Source organism: Dromiciops gliroides, chromosome 6 (assembly GCF_019393635.1).
Source record: "Dromiciops gliroides isolate mDroGli1 chromosome 6, mDroGli1.pri, whole genome shotgun sequence".
In the NCBI taxonomy this organism is placed as follows: Eukaryota; Metazoa; Chordata; class Mammalia; order Microbiotheria; family Microbiotheriidae; genus Dromiciops; species Dromiciops gliroides.
In genome coordinates, this window is record NC_057866.1 from 4,482,144 (window position 1) to 4,509,692 (window position 27,549).

A 27,549-nucleotide genomic window follows, 5' to 3' on the forward strand; every position below is an offset into this window, starting at 1 on the left:
TCATCCCCTGGGAGCTGCTGCTACCGCCTGGCCACAATCCCCCAAACTGGTGTTTGTGGGACACGTTGGCTGGCCGTGGTGTCTGGTCTTTTCTAGGCACCTGCTCCCTCCCCCTAAGTTTCTGAGGGGACCGGGGAGAAGCTGGTTTTCGTGCTTAGCGCAACGCGGGGAGCCTGGCAGGGCCCTAACAAATGATTGTTGAAGGGCTGATTGTGGAGGAGGAAACTGAAGCTTCAAGAGGCTAAGTGTCTAGCCCAGGGCGGCCAAGCCGGTCACACCGGACTGGGCAGCTCTGGGTGTGAAGGACCAGGGTAGGAGGAAAGAGGGGCAGGAGGCTCCTGAGCAATAGGAGCTGAGGAAGCGGGGAGAAGAGGGAGCTCTCAGCGAGGGACCTCGACTTTTTCAGTCAAATATGAGACAAAGATCTTGGCCGAGAGAGTGGGAAAGGAAGACCCATGGCAGATTGGAGGAGGGGGAAGAGGGCTTAGAAGAGCTGCAGTCACGGTGGGAGAGTGAGTTTATGAGAGAGCTGTAAAAGCATTGCCTTGCAGCAGCGAGGGCCCAGCAGAGGCGGGGTGCACTCAGAATGTGGCAAGGTTTGTTGTTCAGCAGCTCATGTGTGTGAAGGTGGCAGATGATGGCGTCTTTCAAGGCTGCTTGTCAGGGCACCACCAAGAAGAGGATGGTGTAGACTGAAGGGTTCACTGAGGAGTTGGGATGGGGAAAGGAGGCAGCTGGGTGCCTCAGTGGATAGAGCAAGTCAAAAAGTCCAACATCAGCCTCACATATTGACTAAGTGTGTGACCCTAGGCAAGTCATAGCACTTCTTTCTGCCTCCGTTTCCTCTTTTGCAAAATGGTGCTCTCGATAGCTCTCCATCAAAGAGTAACTGGGCATCCTATGTGATATTTGGGAGAAACTTGGCCAACCTTAAGCTTCCATAGACGTGCTACCTGTTATCGGTATTTTACATAAGAATCATATGGTTTGGGCTGGGCCAGAGAGAGCCTTCCTTGAAGATGGCATTGACAAGTACGCTTCTCCTCCTCCCTTGCAGGACAGCTGTGCTCGAGTTTTGTTGTTCCGTGGGGGTGACAAAGAATTAAAGAATTACAACAGCCAGACTCCATTTCAGGTAAGCAGCTCTTGCGTGTGCGTCCATGTCCAGGCCTGAGTGCTGGGTCCGAGCGAGGCCAGGGGTGACTGTGCTCGCTACCCTGAGGAACGGCTCCCTCCCTTCCTCTAGAAGCTGCCCGTTGACTTCAGCTGGCCCCATCTGTGATGCCCTCTGTGCCCGTAGGCTAAGCAGCCAAGCGTTGTGACTGCTCAGCTCCGGTTCGGTGCATCCCAGAACATGGCTTTGAAGATATACTAAAGCATCAGAGAAATTCAGTTTGCAGCTGCTCTAGCATGCTGCCTGCTGGCGCCCCCTGTCTTCTGAGCAGAAAGAAGCTGCCAGAGGGTATCGGGGAGGGTCTTTCCAGTCTGTATATGCAGGACTTCCCCCGGCCTCCCTTGCCCAGATGGTGCACCACAGCCCCCAGGATAGAGCCAGCTCCATGAGGAAGCTCCAAAGGTGACCAACTGTCTAGCTGTGGGTGGGCTGGAAATAGAAACTGCTGGATAGCCCATGGAATAAGTAAAAGGCTTGGTATCAGGAAGATCTGAATTCAGATCTTACCTCTTACACCAACTCTATGGTCCTGAGCAAGTCACTTAACCTTTCTCTGCCCCAGTTTCCCCCTCTGAGCAATGGGGATAATAATAGTATGCTGTGAGTATCAAATGAGTTAATATTGTAAGATACTCTGTAAACCTTAAAGTGCTATGTAAAAACAGCCCAGCTATTGATTATAATGACAATAATAATGTAAAGCTAACATTTAAGGTTTATAAAGATTTTTATACTTGTTAACTTCTTTGATCTTTACTTTTTTTGCAACAAAAATTTATTTTATTTTTTCCAGTTACATGTAAAGGTCATTTTACTTCTTTGATCTTTACAACCCTGTGGTATAATACTATCATCACCCCCATTTTATAGATTAAGAAACAGCCTGGGAGAGATTAATGGATTTTACCATGGTCACATAGCTAGTAAGTGTCTGAGGTGAGATTTGAACCTAGGGTTCCCTGACATCAGGCCTAGAAACCTGTCCATTCACCACCATCATCAATCCTCATTCAATTGCCCAGGTAGATTTTTTAAAAATTGTTTTATTGTTGCTTTTTGTTTTTTCAACCTCAGTTATTCCCTGATAAAACCTCCCCTTTCCCTTTCAACCTTCCTTTGTTACAACAACAAAACAATTAAGCAAAAACTTGTTAGCAAAGTGATGCAGCTTAACAGTGTATATACCATTCAGCACCCTTTGTCCCCCATCTCTGTCCCAAGAGAAAGGAGGATTTGTTTGCTATTTCTGAGACCCATCCTTGGCATCTTAGATTGTTCATTACAATTAATCAAATTTTGACTGTATAATAGTGTTGCTTCCATTCCCCCCATTGAACTCACAAATATTGCTTCCCCTGGTTCCACTTTCTTTGCTTTGTATCAGTTCTTAAGAGTTTTCCCATGTTTCTCAGACTTCCTCATCTCTGCATTGCTTACAGCACACCAGCTTACACCACTGTTTTCCCATCCTCCAATGAATGTAGCCCTTCCTCTGTTGCTGAGCACCCATTTTGCTTTCTGTTCTTGGCTATCACAAAATGTGCTACTGTACACATTTGGGGAGGTGTGGGACCTGACTTTCCAAGTCAGATTAGACCTCCAGGATAGTCTTGGCTGACCAAACATACAACTGATGTCATCTGCCATAGTGTTTGCTCTTCGTGACTAGGCATTGCCATCTCCACATCAAACACCACCTTCATTCCCTGTCCCTTGACATGTCAAAACCAGGAAAGTCCTGGCCAAGACTGCACTGGTTTTACCTCCAGTGCAGCTGTTTAGTTGAAAATTGAGTTAGACACCTTTCTAAATTGTGTGACTAATGCCTTTTCTTTTAGGAATGCTTTGGGGTTTCCAAATGTTTCTATTTAATCATTTCATCTTTTGATCATTTCATCAAAGGTGCTTATTCATTGTAATCATAGGTTGACAGTTTCCTCCCTGAAAACCAGCTTGGCTTAGGGAGAAAATGCTGCTGTCATTAGAAACAGGAAAAGAAACTCCATTAGAATATCTGCTTCTTGGGGGCAGGAATTGTTCTTTCCTTTTTTTTTCTTTAATTTTACATGTCCAGTGTGTAACCCTATGCCTACCACATACAATGGTAATGATAATAAGGGGAGAGAGAGAGAGAGAGAGAGAGAGAGAGAGAGAGAGAGAGAGTGCTCATGCCATTGTGGATAGAGAGACAGACTGGAGATAAATGATTTTTGCCCTCACTTCATCTATCCATCCTTGAGCTCTTGTCCCAGATTTCTCCTCCCCTTTGTGGCCAAACTCCTTAAGAAAGCCATCTGTAATCCCTGTCTCCATTTCCACTTCTCTCCCTCTCTTCTTAACTCTACATTCTGGCATCCAAACCCATCATTCCACTGAAACTACCCTCTCTAAAGTTGCCACTGATGTCTTAGTTGCCAAATCTAATGGCCTTTTCTTGGTCCTCATTCCCCTTGACCTCTCTGCAGCGTTGAGTTCTGTGGATGACTTTCTCCTCCTTGATACTCTCTCCTCTCTAGGTTTTTGGGATATCCCTGCTTCTCTCTCCTCTCCTCTCCTCTCCTCTCCTCTCCTCTCCTCTCCTCTCCTCTCCTCTCCTCTCCTCTCCTCTCCTCTCCTCTCCTCTCCTCTCCTCTCCTCTCCTCTCCTCTCCTCTCCTCTCCTCTCCTCTCCTCTCCTCTCCTCTCCTCTCCTCTCCTCTCCTCTCCTCTCCTCTTGTCTTCTCTTCCTACCTCTCTGGCCACTCCTCTGTCTTCTTTTCTCAATACTCCTCCAGATCACATTGTCCAACCATAGGTGTCCTTCAGGACTCTGTCTGGACCCTCTTCTCTTTTCCCTTTATACTATTTCACTTTCTGGTCTCATCATCTCCCATGGTTTTAATTGCCATCTATATACAAATAATTCTCAGATCTCTTGTTCCAGCCCAGACCTTCCTTTTAACCCCTTATCTTAGCTCTCAGTGGGTACATGAGGAAGATTCTTACCCTTTCCTATGGAAATAGTTTAAAGGTATGAGATTCTTTGAGGAACTCAGAGCAGATCAATTCAATGAAGATTTACCATGTGCCAAGTCTCATAGCTCTATACAGTGAGTAAAAACAATATCTAGAGCTGACTGTGGATCAGATCATGGGCTTCTTACTGCAAAATTCAGTCTTAAATTGATGAAAGCAGGGAAAACTTTCAGACCATATAGGTATAACCTAAATAACATCCTTTATGAATATGCAGTGGAAGTGATGAATAGATTTAAGGGATTAGATCTGACAGACAGTGCCTGAAGAACCATGGAAAGAGGTTTGTAATATTCTGCAGGAGGGGGCAAAAAAATATTCCAAAGAAAAAGAAGAGCAAGAAAACAAAATGGCAGTCTAATGAGGCTTTACTTTTAGATGAGGAAAGGGAAAGGGGAAGGAGAAGGAGGAAAATATACCCAGATGAATGCAGAATTCCAGAGAATTGCAAAGAATGGTAAGAAAGTTCTTAAAAGAACAATGCAAAGGAAATAGAAGAAAATAGAAGAATCAGAAAGACAGATCTCTTCAAGTAGATTAAAAATCTCGGGGCAGCTAGGTGGCGCAGTGGATAGAGCACCGGCCCTGAATTCAGGAGGACCTGAGTTCAAATTCGGCCTCAGACACTTAACACTTATTAGCTGTGTGACCCTGGGCAAGTCACTTAATCCCAATTGCCTCACCAAAAAAAGAAAAAATCTCAAGGGAATATTTCATGCAAAAATGGGCATAGTAAATGATTAAAATGGTAGGGACTTAACAGAAGCAGAAGACATTAAGAAGAAGTGTCAAGAATACACAAAGGAACTATACAAGAAAGATCTGAACATCAATGATAACCACAAGGCTGGTGGAGGTGATGGAATTCTAGCTGATTTATCTAAAATCCTAAAAGATGGTGGTATAAAGTGCCACCCTCACAATACCAGCAGATTTGGCCATTGGATTAGAAAAGATCCATTTGTGTTCTAATCCTAAAGAAGGGCAATGCCGAAGAATGTTCAAATTACCAAATAATTGTGCTTATTTCACATGCCAGCAAGGTTGTGCTTAAGTTTCTGCAATCTGGGCTTCAGCAATATGAGAATCAAGAAGGACCACAAGTACAGGCTAGTTCTTGAAGAGGCAGAAGAACTAGAGACCAAATTGCCAACATTTACTGGATTATGGAAAAAAACCAAAGGAGTTCCAGAAAAACCTCCACTTAGGTTTCATTGACTACACTAAAGCCTTTGACTGTGAATCACACAAAATGTGTAAAGTCCTCAAAGAGATACCAGATCATCTTACTTGTCTCCTGAGAAACCTGTATGTGGGCCAAGAAGCAACAGTTAGAACCAAACATGGAACAAATGATTGGTTCAAGACTGGAAAAAGAATACAACAAGGCTGCATATTGTCACTTTATTTAACTTTTAAATAGAGTACATCATACAAAATGCCAGGGTGAGTGAATCAAAAGCCAAAATTAAAGTTACTGGGAGAAATCTCAATAAGCTCAGATATGCAGACGATACCACTCTGATGGCAAAAAGTGACAACAAATTAAGAAGTCTCTCGATGAGGGTGAAAGAGGGGAATGGAAAAGCTGGCTTGAAATGTAACATTAAAAAAAAATCACTAAGATCATGTCAACTGATCCTGTCACTTCCTGGCAAGTAGAATGAGAAGAAATGGAAACAGTGTCAGATTTTATATTCTTGGGCTCAAAGATCACTGTAGATGGTGACTGCAGCCCTGAAATTAAAATATGTTTCAAAAAAAGATGCTTTCTCCTTGGAAGGAAAGCTATGGCAAACATGGACAGCAAGCTAAGAAGCAGAAGTATCAACAATCAAAGGTCCAGATAATCAAAGCTATGGTTTTTCCAGTCACAACATATGGCTGTGAGAGGTGGACTCTAAGGAAAGCGGAGCACCACAGAGGCGATGCCTTTGGATTTGGGTGCCAGAGAAAGACTTGGGAGATCCCCTTGGACAGCCAGGAGGTCAAATCAGTCAATACTTGAAGAAATGAATTCAGGTAATTCACTGGCAGGTCAGATCTTAAAGCTGAAGTTGAAATGCTTTGGCCACATAGTGAGAAGGACAAGACTCTTTGGAAAAGACCCGATGTTGGGAAAGATTGAAGGCAAAAGGAAAAGGGGGTGGCAGAGGATGAGATGGAAAGAGAGTGTCATGGAAGTAAGGAGCACGAACTGGGATAGACTAGGAGACAGTGGTGGATAGAAGGGCCTAATGGGCTGTGGTCCATGGGGTCACAAAGGGTCAGGCACCACCAAACTGAATGATGACATCATTGACTGAATGTCCACTGACCTTTCTAGCTCTTGTTTTCATCCTCGCCTCTCCACATACCCAACAGTCACACCCTAATCCTTTCTTGCCTGGTGTGGCCTCTTGGAGGAGGCTACCCCGTGGCTCAGAGGATCTTACCTTTGCCAATAAAACCCATGGCCAGCATTGGCACGGTAAGAACCACTGGACATGAGTACAACAACCTCTTCTATTTGGGCTTCTCACCTTTTAACCCATGCTCCAAACAGCTGCCAAACGGGTTTCCCTGACGTGCCGTCTTCACTTTCTGCCATCAGAGTGGCATCATCTTCCTTTTCTGCTGCACGGGCTGTGCCCCCTGCCAGGAGGGCCCTCCCTCCTTAGTGCCACTTCTTGGCATCCCTCACTTCCTTCAAAGCTTAGCTCAAGTTCCTTCACTTCCTGACACCTTGGCTGGTTCTGTCTCATGGCTTCCCCAGTACTTGTCTTTCCTTTGTGTGTGTGTGATGCTGATTAGCTGGGTAGGTGCTATTTCCCTCTGGGAGAATGGAAGTTCCTGGAGGCAAGGCCAGGTGCTTTTATTATTTTTATTCGGTTTGGGTTTTGCCTGGATTGGAATCTCAAGAAGCCAGAATATCACCTGATGCATAGTAGGCACTTCAATGTTGCTGAATTTAATTGGTGCTGGCTGCCCCCCTCCCCCAAGCCCCAGGGCTGGCCCCACTCTGGGCAGGGTGTGCCCTGGGGCTGCAGGAATTCAGGCCCTGCCATCTGGCTCTATTCTGCTAACAGTGCCCAATTAGATGCTGCTGCTGATGTTACTGTGAGGACATTATGCAAAATACCTTGAATTAATAGCATTCTGCGCCCAGAAACATTATCCATGCTATCAGCAGGAAGAAAAACAGGGCTGACTGTGCGCCCATAATAACTGCTGCACGGGCCTGGTTCCAGGCTGCCCCTCCCTGCTGCTCTGAGCTGTTATTCCCAATAGACCAGACTCCCATTGTGGAGACAAGCCTGCAGAGGGGCCCCTGGCATGATGGTCCATTCATGCTTGTCTCCCCCCTAAATAACCTGCCCCTTCCCATGCCATGAAACCCATCAGTTAGAGGTGAATGGGTAGAAAGGTAGATGGGGCTGTGCGGCCCATCCGGACTCCCAGAGGCCCCAGCCGGCTCCCTTGGAAATGGGACAGAAGGCAAGGCAGTTGCTGGAGGCTGGGGACAGCCCCTGGATGCCGGAGTGTGGAGCTCTGCACTGGGCAGGGGGAGAGAGCAAGGCCCCAGCCCAGCTTCTCCTTCCCCTAAGACTCGGGGACACCTGCTGATAACAAGAACTTAAGTGGCCTGAGGCTCTTTGTTGGCACAGGGCTTTCCTCTCCACACTTGGGAGCTAAGTCCTGCAGCCTCTGTTCTACCCATGAGGCAGATGGGCAAACTGAGGCCTATAGTCACAAGACATGACAGGATTTGCATTCAGGTCAGGCAAGCAGGCAGGCAACCATCATTTATTAGGTGCTTATTATGTTCCAGGCATGCTTCCTGCCCACGAGAAGCTTAGTCCAGTGGGGCAGATGGAGGTCAGCACTCTCTCCCCTGGGCTACGCTCTTGCCCATGCTCAGCAGGGTTCCTGCCAGGGCTGGCCCTTCCTTGCCCCTGTAGGCTCATGCCAACATAACCCAGGCTCATCAGAAGAGAGCCTGTTTCTCTAAGGACTTAGGCCCACCCTGGCAGGCAGCAGCAGAACCGATGTGATCAAGTGTCTTGGTGGGCACATCTGCGGGTAGTCATCATGAAGAATTTTCTTTCTGGCACTTCAGGCAGTGAGTTCCTACCTGGATGGCAGGAAAGGTCTATTTTAAGACCAGCTTCCCCTGCATTTCTTTGGGCTCCCTGGAGATGCATCCCCGGCTGAATGAAGAAGGCTTCTCTGCCTTCCCTGCAGCTCGGAGCAGGCCGTGTCCATCAAAGCTGCTCCTGGATCTCGTCTGGGCGGGTGCTCCCCCCCAAACCAGCGTGGTTTGAAGGACGAGGCCAGGGACCCGCAGGGCGTCAGAGCACACAGAGATGTTGCAGTGGGAGGAGGGAGGAAGGGGGGAGGAGGCTTTGCTTCTAACCTCTGCGCCCTCCTCCCCCGGGGGGCCTTAAAGGGCAGTAACACTTCCAGATTTGGAGTTGGGACAGGCCTCGGAAGCCATCGAGTGAGACTTTCCATTTGGCAGGTCAGAAAATTGAGGCCTGAGTGACAGAACCAGGATTGGCCCCTAGGGACAGACCCCCCCCCATCTCCAGGTCTCCGGCCTCTGACCAAAGCAGGGTTTGTATCCCAGTCTTCCTGACCCTGAGGCCCGCGCTGACCACAGTGATATCCTGAACCAGTGAACCAGAAATAACCCATCGACAGCATTGAATAAAGGGAGAACGAGTGGCCGGCCCTCCTCGGCAGGGTGCAGTGGGCAGAACATTCGGGGCACCTTAAACCGAGCCTGGATAGGGAGTCAGTAGTGGGGGGCAGCGGAGGGAAGTTAAATCCTCCCTCAGTCACTGACTCGTTTTATGGCCTTCTCTGAGCCTCAATTTCCTCCTCCGTGTCATGGGCGCAGGATTGTCGGGATTAAATGAAATGACATTTGTAAAGCACTTTGCAAACCTTACAATGTACAGAAATGTTGCTGCTATTACTGTTTAAAAGGACGGTGACAAACTGGAAATCGTCCTAAGAAGGGGAACATTCAAAGGCCCGTTGTGAACAGGCAAGATCAATTGGAGAAGCTGGAGTTGCTTAAGAAGCAGCTAGATGGGGGCAGCTAGGTGGTGCAGTGGATAGAGCACCGGCCCTGGAGTCAGGAGTACCTGGGTTCAAATCTGGCCTCAGACACTTAACACTTACTAGCTGTGTGACCCTGGGCAAGTCACTTAACCCCAATTGCCTCACTAAAAAAAAAAAAAAAAGAAGCAACTAGATGGAGTAGTGGTGAAAGCGCTGGCCGGGGAGTCGAGAAGACTCGGATCTGGCCTAGCTGGGTGACCCCAGGCCAGCCACTTCACCCCGTGTGCCTCAGTTTCCTCACCTGTTCAATGAGATGGAGGCGGAAATGGCAGAGCACCCCAGTATCTCTGCCAGGAAAACCCCAAGTGGGGCCACGTAGAGTTGGACACGACTGAAAGGACTGAGCAACAACAAAGGGTCACTTACTTAGTGAGGGAAGCTCCTGATCTAGAGGTCATTCTAATCCAGCCCTCTCATTTTACAAATGAGGAAACTGAGGCTCAGCCAAGGGAAGTGATTTGCCCAGGGCCACAAGAGTGGAGAGTGGCCGGCCGGGTTTGGGGTCAGCCATCGGCTCACATCCGCGGGGAGGGGGGGCCTTGTGAGCCTGCAGCCTTGGGGAGGTCCCAGAGTCCTTTCTGGGGCCTCAGCAGGATTTCCATATACGTTATTCACGGAGTAACTGCTTGGACAAACATCTGCTTATGCTAATTGACCCCCGAGGGGTCTTGAAAGTTCTGTCTGCATCTGGGGTTGCTCTGAAAGGCTTTTACCACTCCTGCACACCCGAGTAATGCATGTCCATGCATTCGTATGAATGCACTTAATCCTCGCTCTGATTGGTTAAACGTAGAAGCGCGAGGCTGAGGCCCGGACTCACTTAAAATGCCTTTTCTTTTGGGGGGGGGTGTCTTTTGGGGGGGTTGTTTTTGTTTTGTTTTTTGGGGGGGTTGTTTGTTTTTGTTTTGTTTTTTTGAGGGGGCGTTGTTTGTTTTTGTTTTGTTTTGGGGGGGGTGTTTTTTGATACTCTGTGCAAACCCAAGAGGAAGATTTTAACACTCCTCAGCTCAGATTTAAAGCTAAGAGGGACCTGCCAGGTCTTCCTGTCCTTGCACAGGAGGAATCTGAGGCCCAAGGGAAGCTTTAAGTGACTTGCCCAGAGTCACTCAGTCTGAAGCATCAGAGAGGGAATGAGGTCTTGGCACTGCGCACCATGCCACCCCCTAGTGGGTCCAAAGTGGAAATTGTTCCCATATGGTCCAAATTTCTCAGCTTCCACTTGACTTCCTCTGCAGCTCTGTGGAAGGAGCTCAGGGTTTAAGTCAGATGATCTGAGCTCCAAATCCGGCTCTGCCTGCCAAGGTGACCTTGGGCAAGTCTTGTGACCTCCACCGGCCTCCATTTCCTCCTCTACAATGAGGGAGTCAGACTCAATGGGAAGATCTCAGATTTAGGACCAGGAGAGTCTGGAGTGATTCCCAGCTAAGACCCCTTCTGGCTATGGAGCCTAAATCCTGTTTTACAAAGTTGAATCTTAGGATGACAGATGGAGCTGAAAGAATTCTGAGGTCCTCTGGTCCCATGCCTGATTCCTAATGGCTACAACCTCGGTAGATGGGCATCTACTCTCTGCTGGAAGACCACTGTGATGGGGAACTCACTATCTCCAGAGGCAGCTCATTACACTTGCACCAACTCTGTTTTTGGAGAGGGGTTTCCTTCTTTTGAACTCAAATCTATTTCTCTGTCATTCCCATCTGTCCTAGTTTCAGACAGAACAAGCATAATCCCTCTTTTATACAAAATCCCTGAACTAATTGAGTACAGGGATAACTCCTACCTACTCCTCTTTTCATTTTAAAAATACATGTCCCCAGTTCCTTTGAATGTTCCTTTAGCATTATCTCCAGGACCCTCACCCAGAGCAAGGGGAGAACCTGTGATTCACCTTTAGGTTGGGATGGGACCCTCCCCAGAGGGAGCAGAGGCATTTACTTCAAGGCAAAAGATGGAAGCTCCGGTCTGTTGTCTCTCTCTCTCTTCTCCTGCTTCTCTTTGAGGGAAGGAGGTTGGGATCTGAGGAGTCTTGTCTCCAAGGACATAGGAAAACGCATATCTTTGTTGTTAAGGTAGCCTCTCTCTCTCTCTCTCTCTCTCTCTCTCTCTCTCTCTCTCTCTCTCTCTCTCTCTCTCTCTCTCTCTTCCGTGGAAATTTAGTAAAAATAAATCAGAAATTGATGATTCACCAGGTCTCAAACGAGCCTTGATTTTAGTCTGTTGTACTAGAGGGCCCTAAAACAGTTCCTGCTAAAATTAAATGGTGTGACTTCAGAGAGGAAAGATTTGGGGGCAATGCCAGAGTATAATGCAGTGCAGCGTCACAGCAGACCCTAGGGTAACTAACACAGAACTGATAGGGACCCTAGAGGTCCCCTAATCCAACTACTCCTTGGCAGATGGGAAAACTGAGGTCCAGAGGAGAGAAGTGGCTTAGTGACTCACATCAAGTCACATGGCCTGGGGGCTCCGTGAAGCCAGAGCTGACCAGATCCATTGGACCACACTGTCTTCCATGCTCAGTCTGCGTCCAGAGTCAGGCTTTGCTCCGGTAAATTCTACTCCAAGATAAAGAGTTTGCCTTTTTTGGTTAGAATTCTGCAGAGTATTATCTTCACCATCCCCCATGAAAGAAGATCAGAGCAACAGGCTAGGGAAGTCCCTAGGACCATGCCGTAAGGAAGGCATTGAAGGAACTTGGAGCAGCTTGGCCTGGAGAAGGCAAGCCAGGGGAGGCCTGCCACCAGGCTCCAAACACGAGGGGGCCTATCCCTTAGGGGAGGAGTGGACTCACACCGATGGGCCTCAGGAAGTAGAGCCAGGAGCAAAGGGAAGAGCCTGGTCGCCAAAGACTGGGCAAGCACGTTCCTGCCAGGCGTCTAGCATTGGGCTGCAAATACAAAGATGAAATAGTCTCTACCCTGTGAGAGCTTCCACTTCTGAGGGATATGATGTGGGTATTTACTTTGGGGTTTTGGGGGTTTGGGGGAGGCAGTCGGGGTTAAGTGACTTGCCCAGGGTCACACAGCTAGTAAGTGTCAAGTGCCTGAGGCTGGATTTGAACTCAGGTCCTCCTGAATCCAGGGCCAGTGCTCTATCCAATGAGCCACTTTGCTTCCGCTTGGGCATTTACTTTGAAAAAGAGATCCAGGACTCCAATCCATGTGGGTACTCCCTCCAACAGTGTAGATAGTGACCCATCCACAAGCCATTGCCCCTATTCTGTCACTGTGTGTAAAACAGTTCTGGAAACTGAGACCCGAGCCTATTTCTTTTCTCCTTTGCCTCATTGATTACTGTGGCCAAAGAAGTCATTGCCAAGTGGGCAGCTTTCTGGGCAGGAGCCAGCCACAGGCTGGTCCTACAGGACAGGCTCAATTGATTCTTTGGTTTAGGCTTGACTCTGGTCAGGGATAAAAGGGCCCAACCAAGCCTACAATCCACGGTCTCATAAGCACAGTGATAGTAATGGCTACCATTTGCACAGCAGTTTTTAAGATTTAAAAGGCTCCTTAGAAAGAGTTTCTCATTTTATCCTGACAACAACCCTGGAAGGCAAATGCCCATTTTATAGACGAGGAGACTCAGGTAGGCAGAGATGAAGTGACACAACAGGGTCACACAGCTAGTAAGGAGCTGAGGCCAGGTTGGGTTCTAGGTCCAACACTCAATCCACCAGTGAGCTGCCTCTTTTCATATCCATACCACAAAGAGGGCTTGGAGGGAGGTCCTTGGTTGAGAACATATATGCAGATCAGTTAAAAAGAAGATAATTGGAGGAAAGCAGTTAAGGACTTTCTGGAGGAGGAGGCCCCTGAGAAACAAAGGGGAATTTCAGAGGCAGATTTTGGCCCTGCCTAAAGAAAAAAGCACCCAACAAAATGGAACAGGTTTGTTTCACTGACTTCATTCACTTAAGGTGACTTCCCTCTTTCTCACTGGGTATGAGTTCACACCTTTTAGGAATATTGTAGAGGGATTCTTGGTCAGGTTGGACCAAAGTCAGTGGCTGTTGAATCACAGATCTCAGCACCTGATAGCTGTCATTCAGCACCCATTGACTGGTAGCGTGTGAGCTTCTGCAGAGACGGTATTCAAAACCATGTCACCAAATGGCACAATCCTGTAGCATTGACTGGAAGCATTGATGTGGCCCTGAAGGCTTCTTCGGTGTTCAGTTTGGTCGCTCGAGGTTGGTATCTCTACTTTGTATAGTCTTCTAAAGTCTAAATTTGCTTTAGATGAGGGTGGGCTCTACTCTGTGTTATATCTACCCACACACATACACACATGCACATATTTGTATATGTACATACATGTACACATGTGTATACACACATATACACACACATACTCCCCTCTTAAATAATTTCCTCATTTGCTTTTAGCTCAGTTCCCAGAGAGTGAGACCGTTGTTGGCCATAGTACTTCTGGGGATTTCATTTTGGGGGGTCATCCATCATTTCAGGAAGGAGCCATGGTTTCATTTGGGTGAGAACTAGAGGCAGCTCACATTCCATCCATCACAATGTAGCTCATAGTACAGAGTGGCCTGCGAGGCCCAGTGACCAGAGGCCCACGGTGAGTGAGTGTCAGAGGGGGGATCGCCACAGTGAAGACCCTTGAGCCAGAGGGGGCCTCAGAGGCTAGCTTGTCCAACTGACTCATTTAGGAAGCTGAGACCTAGAGAAGCTAATGATGTTAGAGGCAAGATTTGAACTCTGGTCTGCCTGACTCCAAATCTAGGGACCTTTCTATCTTTAAGTACTTTTTTGTTTGTTTTTGTTTTGTTTTGTTTTGTTTTTTGTGGGGCAATGGGGGTTAAGTGACTTGTCCAGGGTCACACAGCTAGTAAGTGTCAAGTGTCTGAGGCTGGATTTGAACTCAGGTCCTCCTGAATTCAGGGCAGGTGCTTTATCCACTGCACCACCTAGCTGCCCCCTTTAAGTACTTTTTCAATAATGAAACAATTACAAACTTAATATTTGCCTCATGTAGTTGAGAGGAAAGTGCTTAGAAAGCCTTAAAGGGTTATAGGGTCTTGATTTTTATGTTGTTATTATTAATACTGACTGACAGGCAGACTATGGATTGAGGTCATGAGCATAGGGAGGCTGAAGGAGCTGGGTCAGTCCTGGATTGCAGGGTCCCAGATTGTCGAGGGAAGGAATACCTCCTGTCCTAGGTGATGTTGTCCCCAGCCCACAGTTTGCCCAAGAAGTGGCTAAAAGTGGCTCCTGAGCCAACGTGTACCAGCTATTTTGGACAGCATCTTGCCTGCCTCTAGCTGCCCACAGATGGCCTCCTGAATCATCTGTGGAAGAATTAGACTCCAAGCCCGAGTCGCTGGAGAGCTGTCTGTGTGCACACTCTGCTGACGTGGGCCTCGGCAGCCCCCATCACCACTCCCCGCGGATTCAGAGCCGCTGAGGGGAGTGCCTTAGCGGAGCTGACTTCTGGGTTTTGAGGAAGCCTTTGGAGCTCTGATTCGTAACACCAATACCTGAAGATGCATTTGGACCCAGGAGGACCCAGGAGGCATCAGCGAGGTAACTATGGACCAGCTAACAAGGGGCCCTGCTCTTCTGTCAGGGGAGGAGGTGTTGAAGCAGGGACAGAAGAAGCAGGAAGAAAATAGAGCAAAAGGAGGTTGTTTCCAGAGTGGCCAGGAGGGAGCTGATTTAGATAAAGTGAATGGCTCTGAATTATCCTATTGCCTTTCCTTTAATTATTATATACCTCTTATGTCTTAGGGTAAATTCTTCCAGCATTAGCCCAGCAAAGAATGTTTTGTGATTTCCCTGTGGAAATGGTCAGCTTGAGCAGAGTGCCCACACACCAGGAGGGCTGAGTTTGTAGAAAAACAAGTTCTAGAGCCCCTGTTGGGTGACTCTTATCCCCATAGTTACTGAAACTTTCCTGGGTTTCTGCATGAAAGCAGTAGGAATTCAGTGAAAGCCAGAGTTTGCCAGAAGAGCCTTTAATCAGTTTTGCCTGACCTCCTCAGGTAGGCCATTTACTGACTGCAAGACTGAGGGGTTAGCTGCCTACGTTGTGTATCTTTGTGATTTCCCAGTGATGCCTTTATAAGTTAAAAAAGCTTTGGATCAAATCTGGTTGGAAACTTTGCAATTTCCTCTGATACCATTAACCTTTGAAACATGGACTATTCACTACTAAAAGTGGGGTTTGCCTAGAGACACTGATTTCATTCACAGTTGGTTTGTCAACCAGGATAGTGCAAAATCTACTTCTGTGTGAGGTTTCTCATAACAAAAGCAACTGACCTAGAAAAGATTGAGTGATCGTTTAATGGCCATTCAACTACCTGAAATCCATGGGGAAAAATAGAACCAAGACATATTTTAAGAAATCATAAAAGAAAACTGGCCAGATTTCTTAGAATCAGAGAGCAAAATGGAAATAGGAAGAACCTACCAGTCACCTCCCAAATTACCCAAAGGAAAACTCCCAAGAATATTCTAGCTAAAATCTAGAGTTTCCTGGTTAAAGAAAAAAAATACTGCATGCAGACAGAAAGAATTCAAGTATCTAGGAGCCACAGTCAGGAAATGTACAAGACTTGGCAGCCACTTTTATCAAGGAATAGAAAGCTTGGAATGAAATATTCTAGGAGACAGAAGATAAAGGCTTACAACCAAGAATATCTTACTCAGCAAAACTGAATACAATCCTAAGGGGGGGGGCAGGGAGAAGGAGTGGATCTTTAATAAAATAGAGAATTTTCAAATATTCCTGATGAAAAGACCACAGTTACATAGAAATTTTGAAGTCCAAGCACAGGCATCAATAGAAATATAGAAAGGTAATAATAACAAGTTAATAATCATAAGGGATTAAACAAGGATAAACTATTTACATTCTAATATGGGGATCTCTGTCATTAGTTATCTATGTGACATGGGCAGATCATTTATCTGGACCTCCATTTCCTCATCAATAAAATGGGAGGTTGGACTGGACAGCATCTAAATCAGCTCTAGGGCAACAAGGTAGTACAGTTAATATAGTGTTGAGCTTGGAGTCAGGAAGAGTCACCTTCTTGAGTTCAAATCTGGCCTCAGAAACTTCTTAGCTGTGTGACCCTGAGCAAGTGACCTCACCCTGTTTACCTCAGTTCCACATCTGTAAAATGAGTTGGAGAAGGAAATGGCCAAGAACTGCAGCATATTTACCAAGAAAAACCCAAATGGAATCACAAAGAGTCAGACATGACTGAAATGACTGAAGAAAACAACAAAATGTATGATTTTATTCTCCAATAACTAGTTATAGTCCTGAACAAACACTGGGGTCCTGACTTTGAGTATAATGCTCTGGTCCACTGTACCACTTCTTAGAGATGTATGGTAACTAAAAAGCTAGAGGGGTGATCTGTCTCTATCAAGGGGCTGGGATTGTTCTTTTTTTGTGTGAGGCAATTGGGGTTAAGTGACTTGCCCAGGGTCACACAGTTAGTAAGTGTTAAGTGTCTGAGGCCGGATTTGAACTCAGGATCTCCTGACTCCAGGGCCGGTGCTCTATCCACTGTGCCACCTAGCTGCCCCTGGGATTGTTCTTTATGGTGTCATCCTATTCCATTATCCATGCCTACTCTTGGAAATCCTGGTGTGCTGGTGGCAGAGATTTGCCTGGTCTATTGTTCTTTAATGTCACTGGGCAGTGGCACAGCAGGTTCTGGGGTATGAATGCTCTTTGTAGCCTTCATTATGCTTTGTCAGAGACACAGAACGTCAGAAGTGGAAAGGATCTTAGATGTCTCTAGTCCAGTGCAAATCTGAAGTAGGATCCCCTCTATGACATTCCTGACAAGTGATTATCCAACCTTGGCTAGATGGTGCCCATCCAGTGAGAGGGGATGATCTCTGGAGACAATCAGGAGAGCTCTTTTGGTTAGTAAAATTGTTCTTGCCTGCAATGGTGAGGAGAGGAGATTGCAAATGCCTTAGGGTACAGGGTAGAATTGAGTAGAAGTGATTGACCTCCTTCCTACCCTTGACATGAAATCTGTCTTTATTAAAACCAAGACCAGCTTCCCTTGTGGTAATGTTCTTTTTGACAAGGTATCCCTGCCTGTTTTAGGTCAATTTTTGATGTCCTCTTGGGTCAGGTTAGTTTGTTCTGGGTGTTGTGACATTTGAATGATGATAAGGAGAATGATGATGATGGATATGATGAAGATGGTGGTGGAGAAGATGGAGATCGTGGTGGTGACGGTACCATGACAATGATGATGACAACAGCACTTATTTAGCACTTTAAAGTTAGCAAAAATACTTTACAGATATTAACTTATTTTACCTTCACAATGGCCCTGGGTGGTGGGTGCTATTGTGTCTTTATTTGCAGATGAGGAAATTGAGGCAGAGAGAGGTTAAATACCTCGTCCAGAGTCACACAGCTAGGGAGTTCTGCAGCCATATTTGAACTCAGGCATTCCTGACATCAGGCTCAGCACTACCCATTGTACCACCTAGCTACTCGACAGGTCTCTGGCCAATCATACAGATTTTAGTGACATTTGCATGTATCTCCCTATGCGAATGACCCGGTCTGGAATCTTGGAGCTCTGCAGATCAGGTGTGATATTTCCATGATATATCTGGATAAAGTAGAGGACTCGGAGTTGAGAGACCTAAGTTCTGGTCCTGTCCATGACACATAGCAGCTGTGTGACCATGGGGGGCTCACTAATCCCTTTGGAGCTTAATTTGTCCACCTTTGAACTGAGAGTGATGGTGCCTGGAGTAAATGTATCACAGACCCGCTGAGAGCCTTACGTCAGTTAATATCTAGAAAGCGTTTTGCATTCAAGTCAGCAGTCATTTACTAAGTGCCAACTGTATGCCTGGAACTGCGCTAGGTGCTGTGTATCCAAAGATAGAGAAGGAAGCGATCTCCATTTGGAAGGAACTTACGAAAGCCAGGTGTCAATGTCAGTTGCTATTGTTAGCCATGTGCTCCTTTTGTTTTCTGAAGAAGGACCAGCACTCTGCTGACAGTTACATAGCACTAAGCTGGCCAGCTGTGAGATCTCAGATACACAGAGACATAGACTGATGCACAGACAGGCATTTGGATAGGTAAATAGCATTTGTCCAGCGCTTATTATGTGTTAGGCACTGTGGTAAGTGCTTAGGGATGTGAATACAAGCAGGCCAGAGAGTCCCTGCTCTCCAGGAGCTAACATATTCTAAATGGAAACGATCACACAGATGGGGGAGCTAGAAGGACAAAGTGGGGACGTGGGCCTTGGCTTGTTTTGGATAGGGTCCAGAATTGAGGTATGGGATGCAATCTAGGCAGGATAGGACTTAAGTTCACTTGTTCAAGCTCATCATCATTCCAGAAATGGAGTCCAAGTTTCGTGTGGTGCTAATGGTGAGGGTTGATGTTGCTTGTTTGAAGTTGTCAGGAAGTGTACCAAAGACACCTGGTTTAATGGAATTTTTTTGATGGGTTCTTAAAATGTAACTATAATGTCACTTATCTAGAATAGCTTCCTTAGACCTGGAGAATTCAAGAACTCCCAGAATCACAGAGTTCAGAGGAAATGGTTTCTAGAGTCTATTTTAGTGTTAAATCTGTGGCCTCAGACAGTGGAAAATTTAATCTGTCCTTGAACAAGGTATTGTATACGGAGCCCTGGACTTGGGGGGCAGTATGGCTTCAGATTCTGTCTTGAACACTTCCTAGCTGGATGACTGAGAAAGTGTCAGTTTTGTGCCTCAGTCTTCACACATGCAAAATGTGAATACTAGCATTTAACTCACAGGGTTGTTGTGAAGGTCAAATGAAATAAAGGCAGTCCAAGTGCTTTGTATACCTGCCAGTATTATATAAACACCAGCTATTTTTGCTATTAGTCATATTTTGCTATTAGTCTCATCTCAAATGGAGTACAGATGGAAGAGGTCCTGGAGAAGTCATTATCCTTCTCTTCTTTTGTGCTTAGTTTTCAGTAGATTATTTTGCAGGTGAATGCAATGATTGCTTTTTTGGAATGGAATAAAAATGTTAGGGATTAATGTTCTTTTCTTCAGGCTGTGCTGGAAGCACCTTCAAGACTATTCTAATAGGAGACTAGATGATGGGAATGAACTGTATGTTTGCCTGTTCATCTACGTTCCAATTTCTATAGAGACTTCTAGGCTTTTATAGTTTGAGAACTTTTCATTTCACTTAGTTCAGAGATGATGAATTTTCCATTGGTGGGATAGGTTGTGACTGTCGGTGGTGGTTGATTGTTGCAAAACAATCCATGGTGGTAGTTGACAAAGCAATCCATTCTAATGCATGCCTGGTAAAATGGTCAATTGTCTCAGGTCAAGTGATATAATATTTGTAAAGCACTTAGCCCAGTTCCTAGCACTGTAGGTGCTTAATACATTTTTATTCCCTTCTCTTTTTCTTTCCTTCCCACCTCTCAGATCCCCTGAGGTCTACTCTTGTTCTTTCCATAGGCTACTTTCTGGATTGGGACCTAGTCACTTATTTTCTCTTTCTTATCTTCCCTGTATTGGAAATGGGTTGTTATGGATCCTCATAGTTCTGGGGGAATCCTCTTTAGTTAAAGAAAAGTAAAATCATTTTGGAAATGGTCTCTTTAAAAAAAAAAAAAAGGAAAATGGTCTCTTTCCTCCAGCACCATCTCCCCTGGCCAAAACAAGCACCAAGGACAGTGGCTCTGGCCATCATCTGGATTCAGCTCTGTCCAGTTGTCTCCTCTTTCCTGGAATTTCAGGGAGTTTGAGAACTGGGTACAGAAATCTTGGTTGTTGCCCTGCAGGTTTTCAGTAGAGTCCCAGGATTCCCTTTCAGTCCTAGACTCACCAAGATTATCTCTCCGAAGAGATCCATCCAGCTTCCTTCCTTGTCCAGCTTTTCAATGAAAGCACCAGGGTGTCTGGAAAAGCATTGCCAGTTCAAAGGTGAACTTTAAATTCGATCGGAGAATATACTGAGGCAGGGAGCAGTAAGTCTTGCCCATCTGAACCCAGCGCTTCCCAGTTTTTTGTTTTTCCTACATTAAACTTTTATGCCTTCTCTGATGTTTTATAAGGGCTCTTTCCCCCTTGGTTACTATAAATATTTTACTAGTGAGGGAAGTGACTAGCCATGCCCAGAGCCTCTGCTCTACTTTCTGAGCTGAGTTCTCTGGGGCTGCACCTCTACATGAAGAAGAAGTTCCCTCTTCTCGGCTGCTCTGGACCCTTAACTTCTTTCCCCAATTCAAAGTCCAGGTGATGAATCCATGCTTGGGTGGGTGAGTTGGGCTTTCAAGCTGTGCCTTCACTATTCCATGGAAGCTTTTCAAGTTGTAGAACGTTCTGCCCCTCCAAGGAGACTTTCCAGCCTCAGTCCTCAGAGCTAAATGTTTTCTTCCATCACCATCCATTGATCCCTGCTTTGGCAGGTGTCTTGTAGCTCTGGCCCTAAGCAGCCTTTAGCTGCATCCAGTAAGCCCTGTCAGGACACGAGAAGAAACAAAGATGTGTGATGTTTGAAGTAGCCACTTACCATCTTGCAAGCAGCAAGGAACACCTGCCCAGCTCAGAAATGAGCCCCTGGGAAGGATGCCGGATTTGAGCAGCAGCTTCTCCAGAATCCCTGAGGGTCCTGGCCCCCTTGTCAGTAGTAGCTCACCCTCATCAGGCTGAAAAAGACCATGGGCCCCTGCACTTTAAGGAAGCAGCAAAGGATAAGTGGAAGAGCTCTGGGTTTGGAGCCAGAGGAACTCCCTTGAATTTTGGCTCTGAGGCTTACTAGCTGAGGCCTTGGGAAAAACCCTTCATCTTTCTGGGACTCAGACTTTTTTCTTTTGTAAAATGAGATAGTTGGACTAACTGACCTCTAAGGCCAGCCTCAGCTATAATCCTTTAAAAAATTAATTTTATTTCTGGGGCCTCAGTTTTCCAACTTGTAAAACTGTGGGTTTGTCTAGATTATAATAGAGGTCCCATCTAGTCCTCAGGCCTGTGATCATTCTGTGGGGGGCAGTATGGCTTAGAGCTGGAAAGGACTACATTTAGTCCATGTAGCTCATCTGGCAGGTGAAAAAACTGGGACTTGGTGGGTTGAAATGACTTGTCCAAGGTCACATAGCTAATAAGTGACAGAGCTAGGAAGTGACCTGAGGCCATTGGGCTCCAGGGCCAGCCTTCGCTGTTGCTGGGGTATTCATAGAGCAGCCTTGTGCTTAGCACAATGCTTGGCACACAGTAGGTGCTCAGTGGTCCAAAGAAGGTACTCACTATAAAATGGTGCTCTTGTCCATAGAAAGCACTGAGACCAGCCCTCTGAGGTACAGCTTGGGAATTTAAGTAGCCATATTCCCAATGTCTTCTGATTTCAGTGAGACCCACAACGGCCTCTGTTTGCTCTCTTGTAGGGAAAGATAATGGTGTAAATCTCTTTAAGAGAGATGGGAGGGGAAGCTAGGTGGTAGAGTGGATAGAGCACCGGCCCTGGAGTCAGGAGGACCTGAGTTCAAATCTGGCCTCAGACACTTGACACTTACTAGCTCTGTGACCCTGGGCAAGTCACATCCTGAATTGCCTCACCAAAAAAAAAAGAGAAAGAGTGACAGAGACACATAGACAAAGATGGAGACAGACAGACAGACAGACAGAGACAGAGAAAGACTGAGAGAGAAGAGAGAGAGAGATGTGAGAAAGAGGAGAGAGAGGAGAGGAGGAGAGAGAGACAGAGACAGAGAGACACACAAAGAGACACAGAGACAGAGAAAGACAGAGAGACCAGAGAGAGGGGAGAAAGAGGGAGGAGAGGAGAGGGAGAGGGAAGGAGGGAGGGAAGGAGAGAGAGAGACAGAGAGAATGAGAATTAATCTACCAATGTGACAGATTAGGTCACCTCATACAGAAGCAAATTAATTCAGGAGCCTAGTTTTGATAAAGACAAAGACCCCAGACCCCAGCTACTGGAGGAAGGACTAATTTTTGATATTTGGGGTTTTTTTAAACTGCTAGGAAAACTAGACAGCAGTATAAGAAATTAGGTTTAAACTAACACCTCACACCTTATACTAAGTTAAAAAATTAGAGAAACATGGAGAAAAATGACCTATCTAATTGGTGGCTAGAAGAAAAATTTGTAAAGAAACAAGAGTGAGAGATTACAAAAGAGAAAATTAATAATTTTGATTACATAAAATTAAAGAGTTTGTGTACAAGCAAATCCAATACAGCTAAGATTAAAGGGGAAATAATTAACTGGGGGAAAATCTTTGCAGCAAGCTTCTCAGCTAAAGCTTTCTTTTCCAAGATATATCAGCAACCAATTCAAATTTATGAGAATAATCATTGTTCCCCAATTGATCAATAGTCTAACAGACAGTTCTCAAGAGAAGAAATCCAGGCTAACTGTAGCCATATGGGAAAATGTTCTAAATCACTACTAATTAGAAAGCTACAAATTAAAACAATTCTGAGATTGCACCTCACACCCATGAGATTTACAGAGGTTACAAAAGGAACATGACAAATGTTGGTGGGGCTATGGGAAGACAGGCACACTGATGTATTGCTGATGGCTTATGAATGGGCACAGCTATCCTGGAAAAAAAAAACATTGGAATTATACCCAGAGAAATTACTAAACAGTGTATGCCATTTGACCTAGCTATAACCCCAGCTGGGCTTTTACCCAAGAGAGATAAAAGACATAGGAAAAATCCTTTTTGTACAAGAAAATATTTATAGTGGCTCTTTTTGTAATGGAAACAAAGGGATTCCCATTAATTTAAAAAAGGCCACATCAGCTGTCATATACAGATGCATTGGAGTACTGTAGGAAATAAGGACTCGGATGATTTCAAAGAGACATAGAAGGATTTAGATGAACTGATGCTGAGTAAAGTAAATAACATCAGAAAAACAGTTTAAGCTATAACATCAATGATATAAAAGTAAATAATTTGGAGAACCCTTTTAAACTGACAAAGAATGAAATGAGCAGAACCAAAACCGATTTATACAATAACAATGATACTGAAAAGCCAAGTAATTTTGAAAGCTGTGAGAACAATGGTCAATCATCCCTGATTCCAGAGGATCAATGATGAAACATGTTATCTAATTGAATGAAGTGGTAGATTTAGTGTTTAGAATGAGACATGTAAATTTTTGTATACAGTCCATGAGGGAATTTGATTTGATTGACTCTGTATTTATTACAAGGGATTTTTTTTTCTTTTCCCCCTTTTTGGATGGGTTGGATGATGGGAATGAGAAGAAATATATTTGTTATTTTTTTAAATTAAAAAATAGAGGGGACAGCTAGATAGCACAGTGGATAAAGCACTGGCCCTAGATTCAGGAGGACCTGAGTTCAAATCCAGCCTCAGACACTTGACACTTACTAGCTGTGTGACCCTGGGCAAGTCACTTAACTCTCATTGCCCCACAAAAGAAAACCCCAAAATTATTTTACATTTTTAATAAGAGACCTCTCTTCTCTTAGAGTATGATTGGTTAATCTGTAAATATTTATAACATAAAAACACATGTCAAGGCATTGCTTTGCTCTGGGGAGTGTAAGCTCAGTGTTACTTGTGCCTCTCATGGTGATCTTGGGTGAGTGACTCTCTCAAGCCTCAGTTTTCCCAGAAGCCCAGTGGAGGAACCAGTCTGGATGGTCCCTGCTCTAGTCAGTTCCTCAGTGCTGTTGTTATTTAACTAAAAAATAACAGCAAAGTCACAATAAACAAAGGAAGTGCCTAGTGATATGCATGCACATACACTCAGCCAGTTTGGAAGGAAAACATAGGATGGGAAAGTTGGGAGCCCCAAGCTCCCCTCACCATATGGGGAAGGACTGTTTCTCCAAGAACAGGAAGAAAGTGTCAGGATCACAATATGTGGTTATAAATAACCTTGGCTGGTGTGAAACATGCACTCACGGCTTTTCAGAAAGATGCTTCAGCATCAAGAGCATGGAGGGCGGAGAGGGGAGGAGCTGATGCTCTCTCAGCCTGGGCTCCTACTAGAGGCATTCACTGGCAGAAATGCTGTCCCCTTCCTGCCTCGCTTAACTCAGTATCTCCATTTATGCTCTGGAGTCCATGGGACGTCATAGATCGGAGGCTGTCTGGGCCAGTGGGCATGCCTGAAGGTTGAAGGCCTCCTTGCACATTCTGCTCTAGGTTGGATTCTCCTCTTTCCTTATGCTTATCTGTGTAGTAATATCCCACATGAAGAAGCGGGCTCAGAGAGGTGGCACCCCTTGTCAAGAGTCACAAAATGAGTGGATGGTAGAGTCAGTAAGTGAACCTGCGTTTCTCGGCCCTAAATCCAGGGCTGCTGTACTGCGAGCTGGGTTGTATGTTCAGACTGAGTGTCTGAGGAATGCAAAGAAAGGCCAGCTCAGGGTAGGCTGAGAATGCAGAGATGTTTCCCCCAAGGGCAGTGGAGGAAGTGACCTTAAGCTGGTCCTTCAAGGATGGCTATGGTTCAGTTACAGGCAAGGTCGAAGGGCAGGCTTCTCCTCCTCAACCTTCCCTATAGAATCCTATTGTCTTTCTTCTTGAAGCCTTCATGGCAACACAGCCCACTGGGGACAGTTAGTGCTGGATTCAAAGGATCTGAGTTCAAATCTCAGCTCTGGTGCTTGCTCCTTGTCTGTCCGGCCTCTGGTGAGTCACTCAGCCTCCCTGACTGTAGCTTCATCATCTTTCAAATGTGGGGGGTGAGATTGGATATCCCATGATGTTCCTTCCAGCTCTAGTGTTGCCATGCTGTCGTCCAGAGACAGATGACCTGGGATCAATTTCCTTCTCTGTCACTTACTACTTGTATGAGCTCGGCAAGTCATTGAACCTCCTTTGTTTCCTCATTTGTAATGGCCTCTGAAGTCCTTTCCAGATCTGAAGCTCAGAACTCCTCCAGACAGCCCTGGTGGTAGACATCTCTGGTGTAGAGTTAACCACCTCTGAGTGGTGATATCTCCGTGTTGTGTAAAACCATCTTATGCTTCTGGCTAACTTCTCAAATAAGTGCCTGGCAGGTAGGGACTATGCATACTGCTTCCCTTGTCATCTCAATACTAGGACTGAAGAGGTCATAAAGATGGACCTCCCTTCCCTGGCCAGCCCTTCCTCATAGCATCAGCACAAAATTCTTTCTCATCTCTAGATCTGGACATGTCACTTGTCTACTCTGCAGTCTTCAGTGGCTCCCTATTACCTACTGAATGAGGTTCAGCCTCGTTGGCCAGATAATGATGGCTTAATCTGGTGCCACTTGACTTTTCCAATTTTATCAATTTTATCTTAATCCCAGTGCTTTCCCTTGGTCAGTTATTTCCTGTTTATCCTATGTATGGCTTGTTTGTATGCATTTGCTTGCTTGTTGTTTTTCCTCTTAGATTCTAAGCTCCTTAAGGGAAGGGACTGCCTTTTGCCTTATTTTTAACCTCAGCGCTTAGTATCTGGCACAGTCAATGTTTACTGACTATCACACCACTTCCCTTAAGGCAGCCAAACATTAAAATCAACTCTGTATTTTAAGGAGGAGGAGGAGGAGGAGGAGGAGGAGGATATTCCATTCTCTTCCCTGGTACAGGCTGTCCTCTATGCCTCTATGTCCATTCCTTCTTCACCTCTGAGAATTCCTCCAACATAATGAGAATAATTGCCTCGAGAGCACGCAAGGGTTTTCACTTTTGTCTTCTACCTCCAGTGTGGTGTACACTGCTTGGTATGCAGTGGGTGCAAAATCAGTGCTTTTTAAAATTAATAGCCCAGTATGAATAAAAGTCCTATATAGAAATGAGCCTGTGGTTTGTGAAGAACTTTTGTACACATGCTTCAAAGATGAGGACTAGAAACTTTCTCTGATTCCCATAACCTCCCAAACCTCTCCAAAATAGCAATTATGCATGAGGGATCAAGTAATTGCAGCTGTCTCCACAATCCAAGACACCAAGAATCTGAGATGGGTAAAAACACCATGAAGTGGCAGCAGGGCAAGGTGGACCTTGGTATGTTCACTCAGCACCCCCACTGGCCAACATGTTCGGACAGGGCTGTTTAAGTCAACCCACAGACTGGCAAAGAACTCAGCTATGCATCTCTCCCTCCCCAAGCCCCACTCCTTGTGCCACAGAAAAAGCTGTTTAGTCTGAATGGGACTGCAGTGTGGCAGAGCTCTGTGCTTTCCCTGCATCTTTGTCTGCTGTGTTTTTGGTGGGCTCAGTCAGTGGCCAGAGCCTTGGATCTGGGGCATGTTATCCCTGAGATACTTTCCTGCCTCTTGCACAGTTTCTAGTAGCCCTGGATGAGCTCTGCAGCCTCCCAGTGCCACCCCCTCTCCCTCAGCTCTGCTTGACGAAATGAAGAAAGCTTCTCCCTGAACAGGGCCATGAAGAGTCAGCTCGGTGTCATCCGGCAATCAGGAGCCATCGTCCTAGGCTGCCACTGTCATTTTACCAATTAGGAAAATTACGTAAAAATGGAAAGAATAAATTAATTTTAGGTTCAGCTGTGAGGTGTGGTTGTATCATTTGACTTTGCATACTTAGAATAAGAAGAAAAAACTGCTGTCCATTTCCACTGTATAAAAACTGTTTAAAAACAGGGAGAATTCCATCCAAACATTGAAGCCTTTCAGAGAAATGCGATTTTCTTTCTTCCTTTCTTCTTTTACACACCTCTGCTTCCCAGAGGCATTGAGGAGGCATTTACTAGTATCTCTGAAGCAGAAAGAAATAAATCTGTTTTTGTCATTTGGGGATAGCGGTACCATCAGATGAAGGGATATGGGGTCCCTCATTTTGCCTCAGCTTCCCAACAGAATGGCTGGGGGTGTTTCCCTGGAGCTCTGGGAAATGACTTTAATCCCTGGCCACTGCTCCAGGGGCAGCCTGGACCAGGGGTCAGAGGAGGCTTTGGGCTCTCCTCCGGCCATGCAGGGGTGGGGTTGAATCCTGCCTTGGGGATTGTGCTGCCAAGCGGTCTTCATCCAGACCTTTTGGCTTTGCAGCAGGGAGTCTGTAGCACTCACTGAGTGGCTGGGCAGGGGAGAAGGGGTCTGTCTAGGCTTGCTGTCAGGTTCCTTACCTCCCTATGGCAGCTGCCCTTCCCAGAGCACATGAAATTGCAGTGGTGATGAAAACCTGGCCAACATCTTTGTTTCCTGACCCTCTTTGGCCTTCGTAGCCGGTCTCAGAATCCTGTTGGCTCTTTAGGATTCCTCCTTCTCCCATCACGTGCCACCA

At 45.8% G+C, this 27,549-nt stretch overlaps 1 protein-coding gene across 2 annotated transcripts in view; it reads left to right on the forward strand.

Moving 5' to 3' along the window:
* Nucleotides 1-27,549, forward strand: part of SHANK2 (SH3 and multiple ankyrin repeat domains 2) — a 692,308-nt gene that overhangs the window by 129,133 nt on the left and 535,626 nt on the right. For both annotated transcript variants that reach the window (XM_043971951.1, XM_043971952.1), the window contains exon 10: nucleotides 1,058-1,135. In XM_043971951.1, coding sequence (XP_043827886.1) covers nucleotides 1,058-1,135 — 78 coding nt within the window. The remainder of the gene's footprint in view (nucleotides 1-1,057; nucleotides 1,136-27,549) is intronic.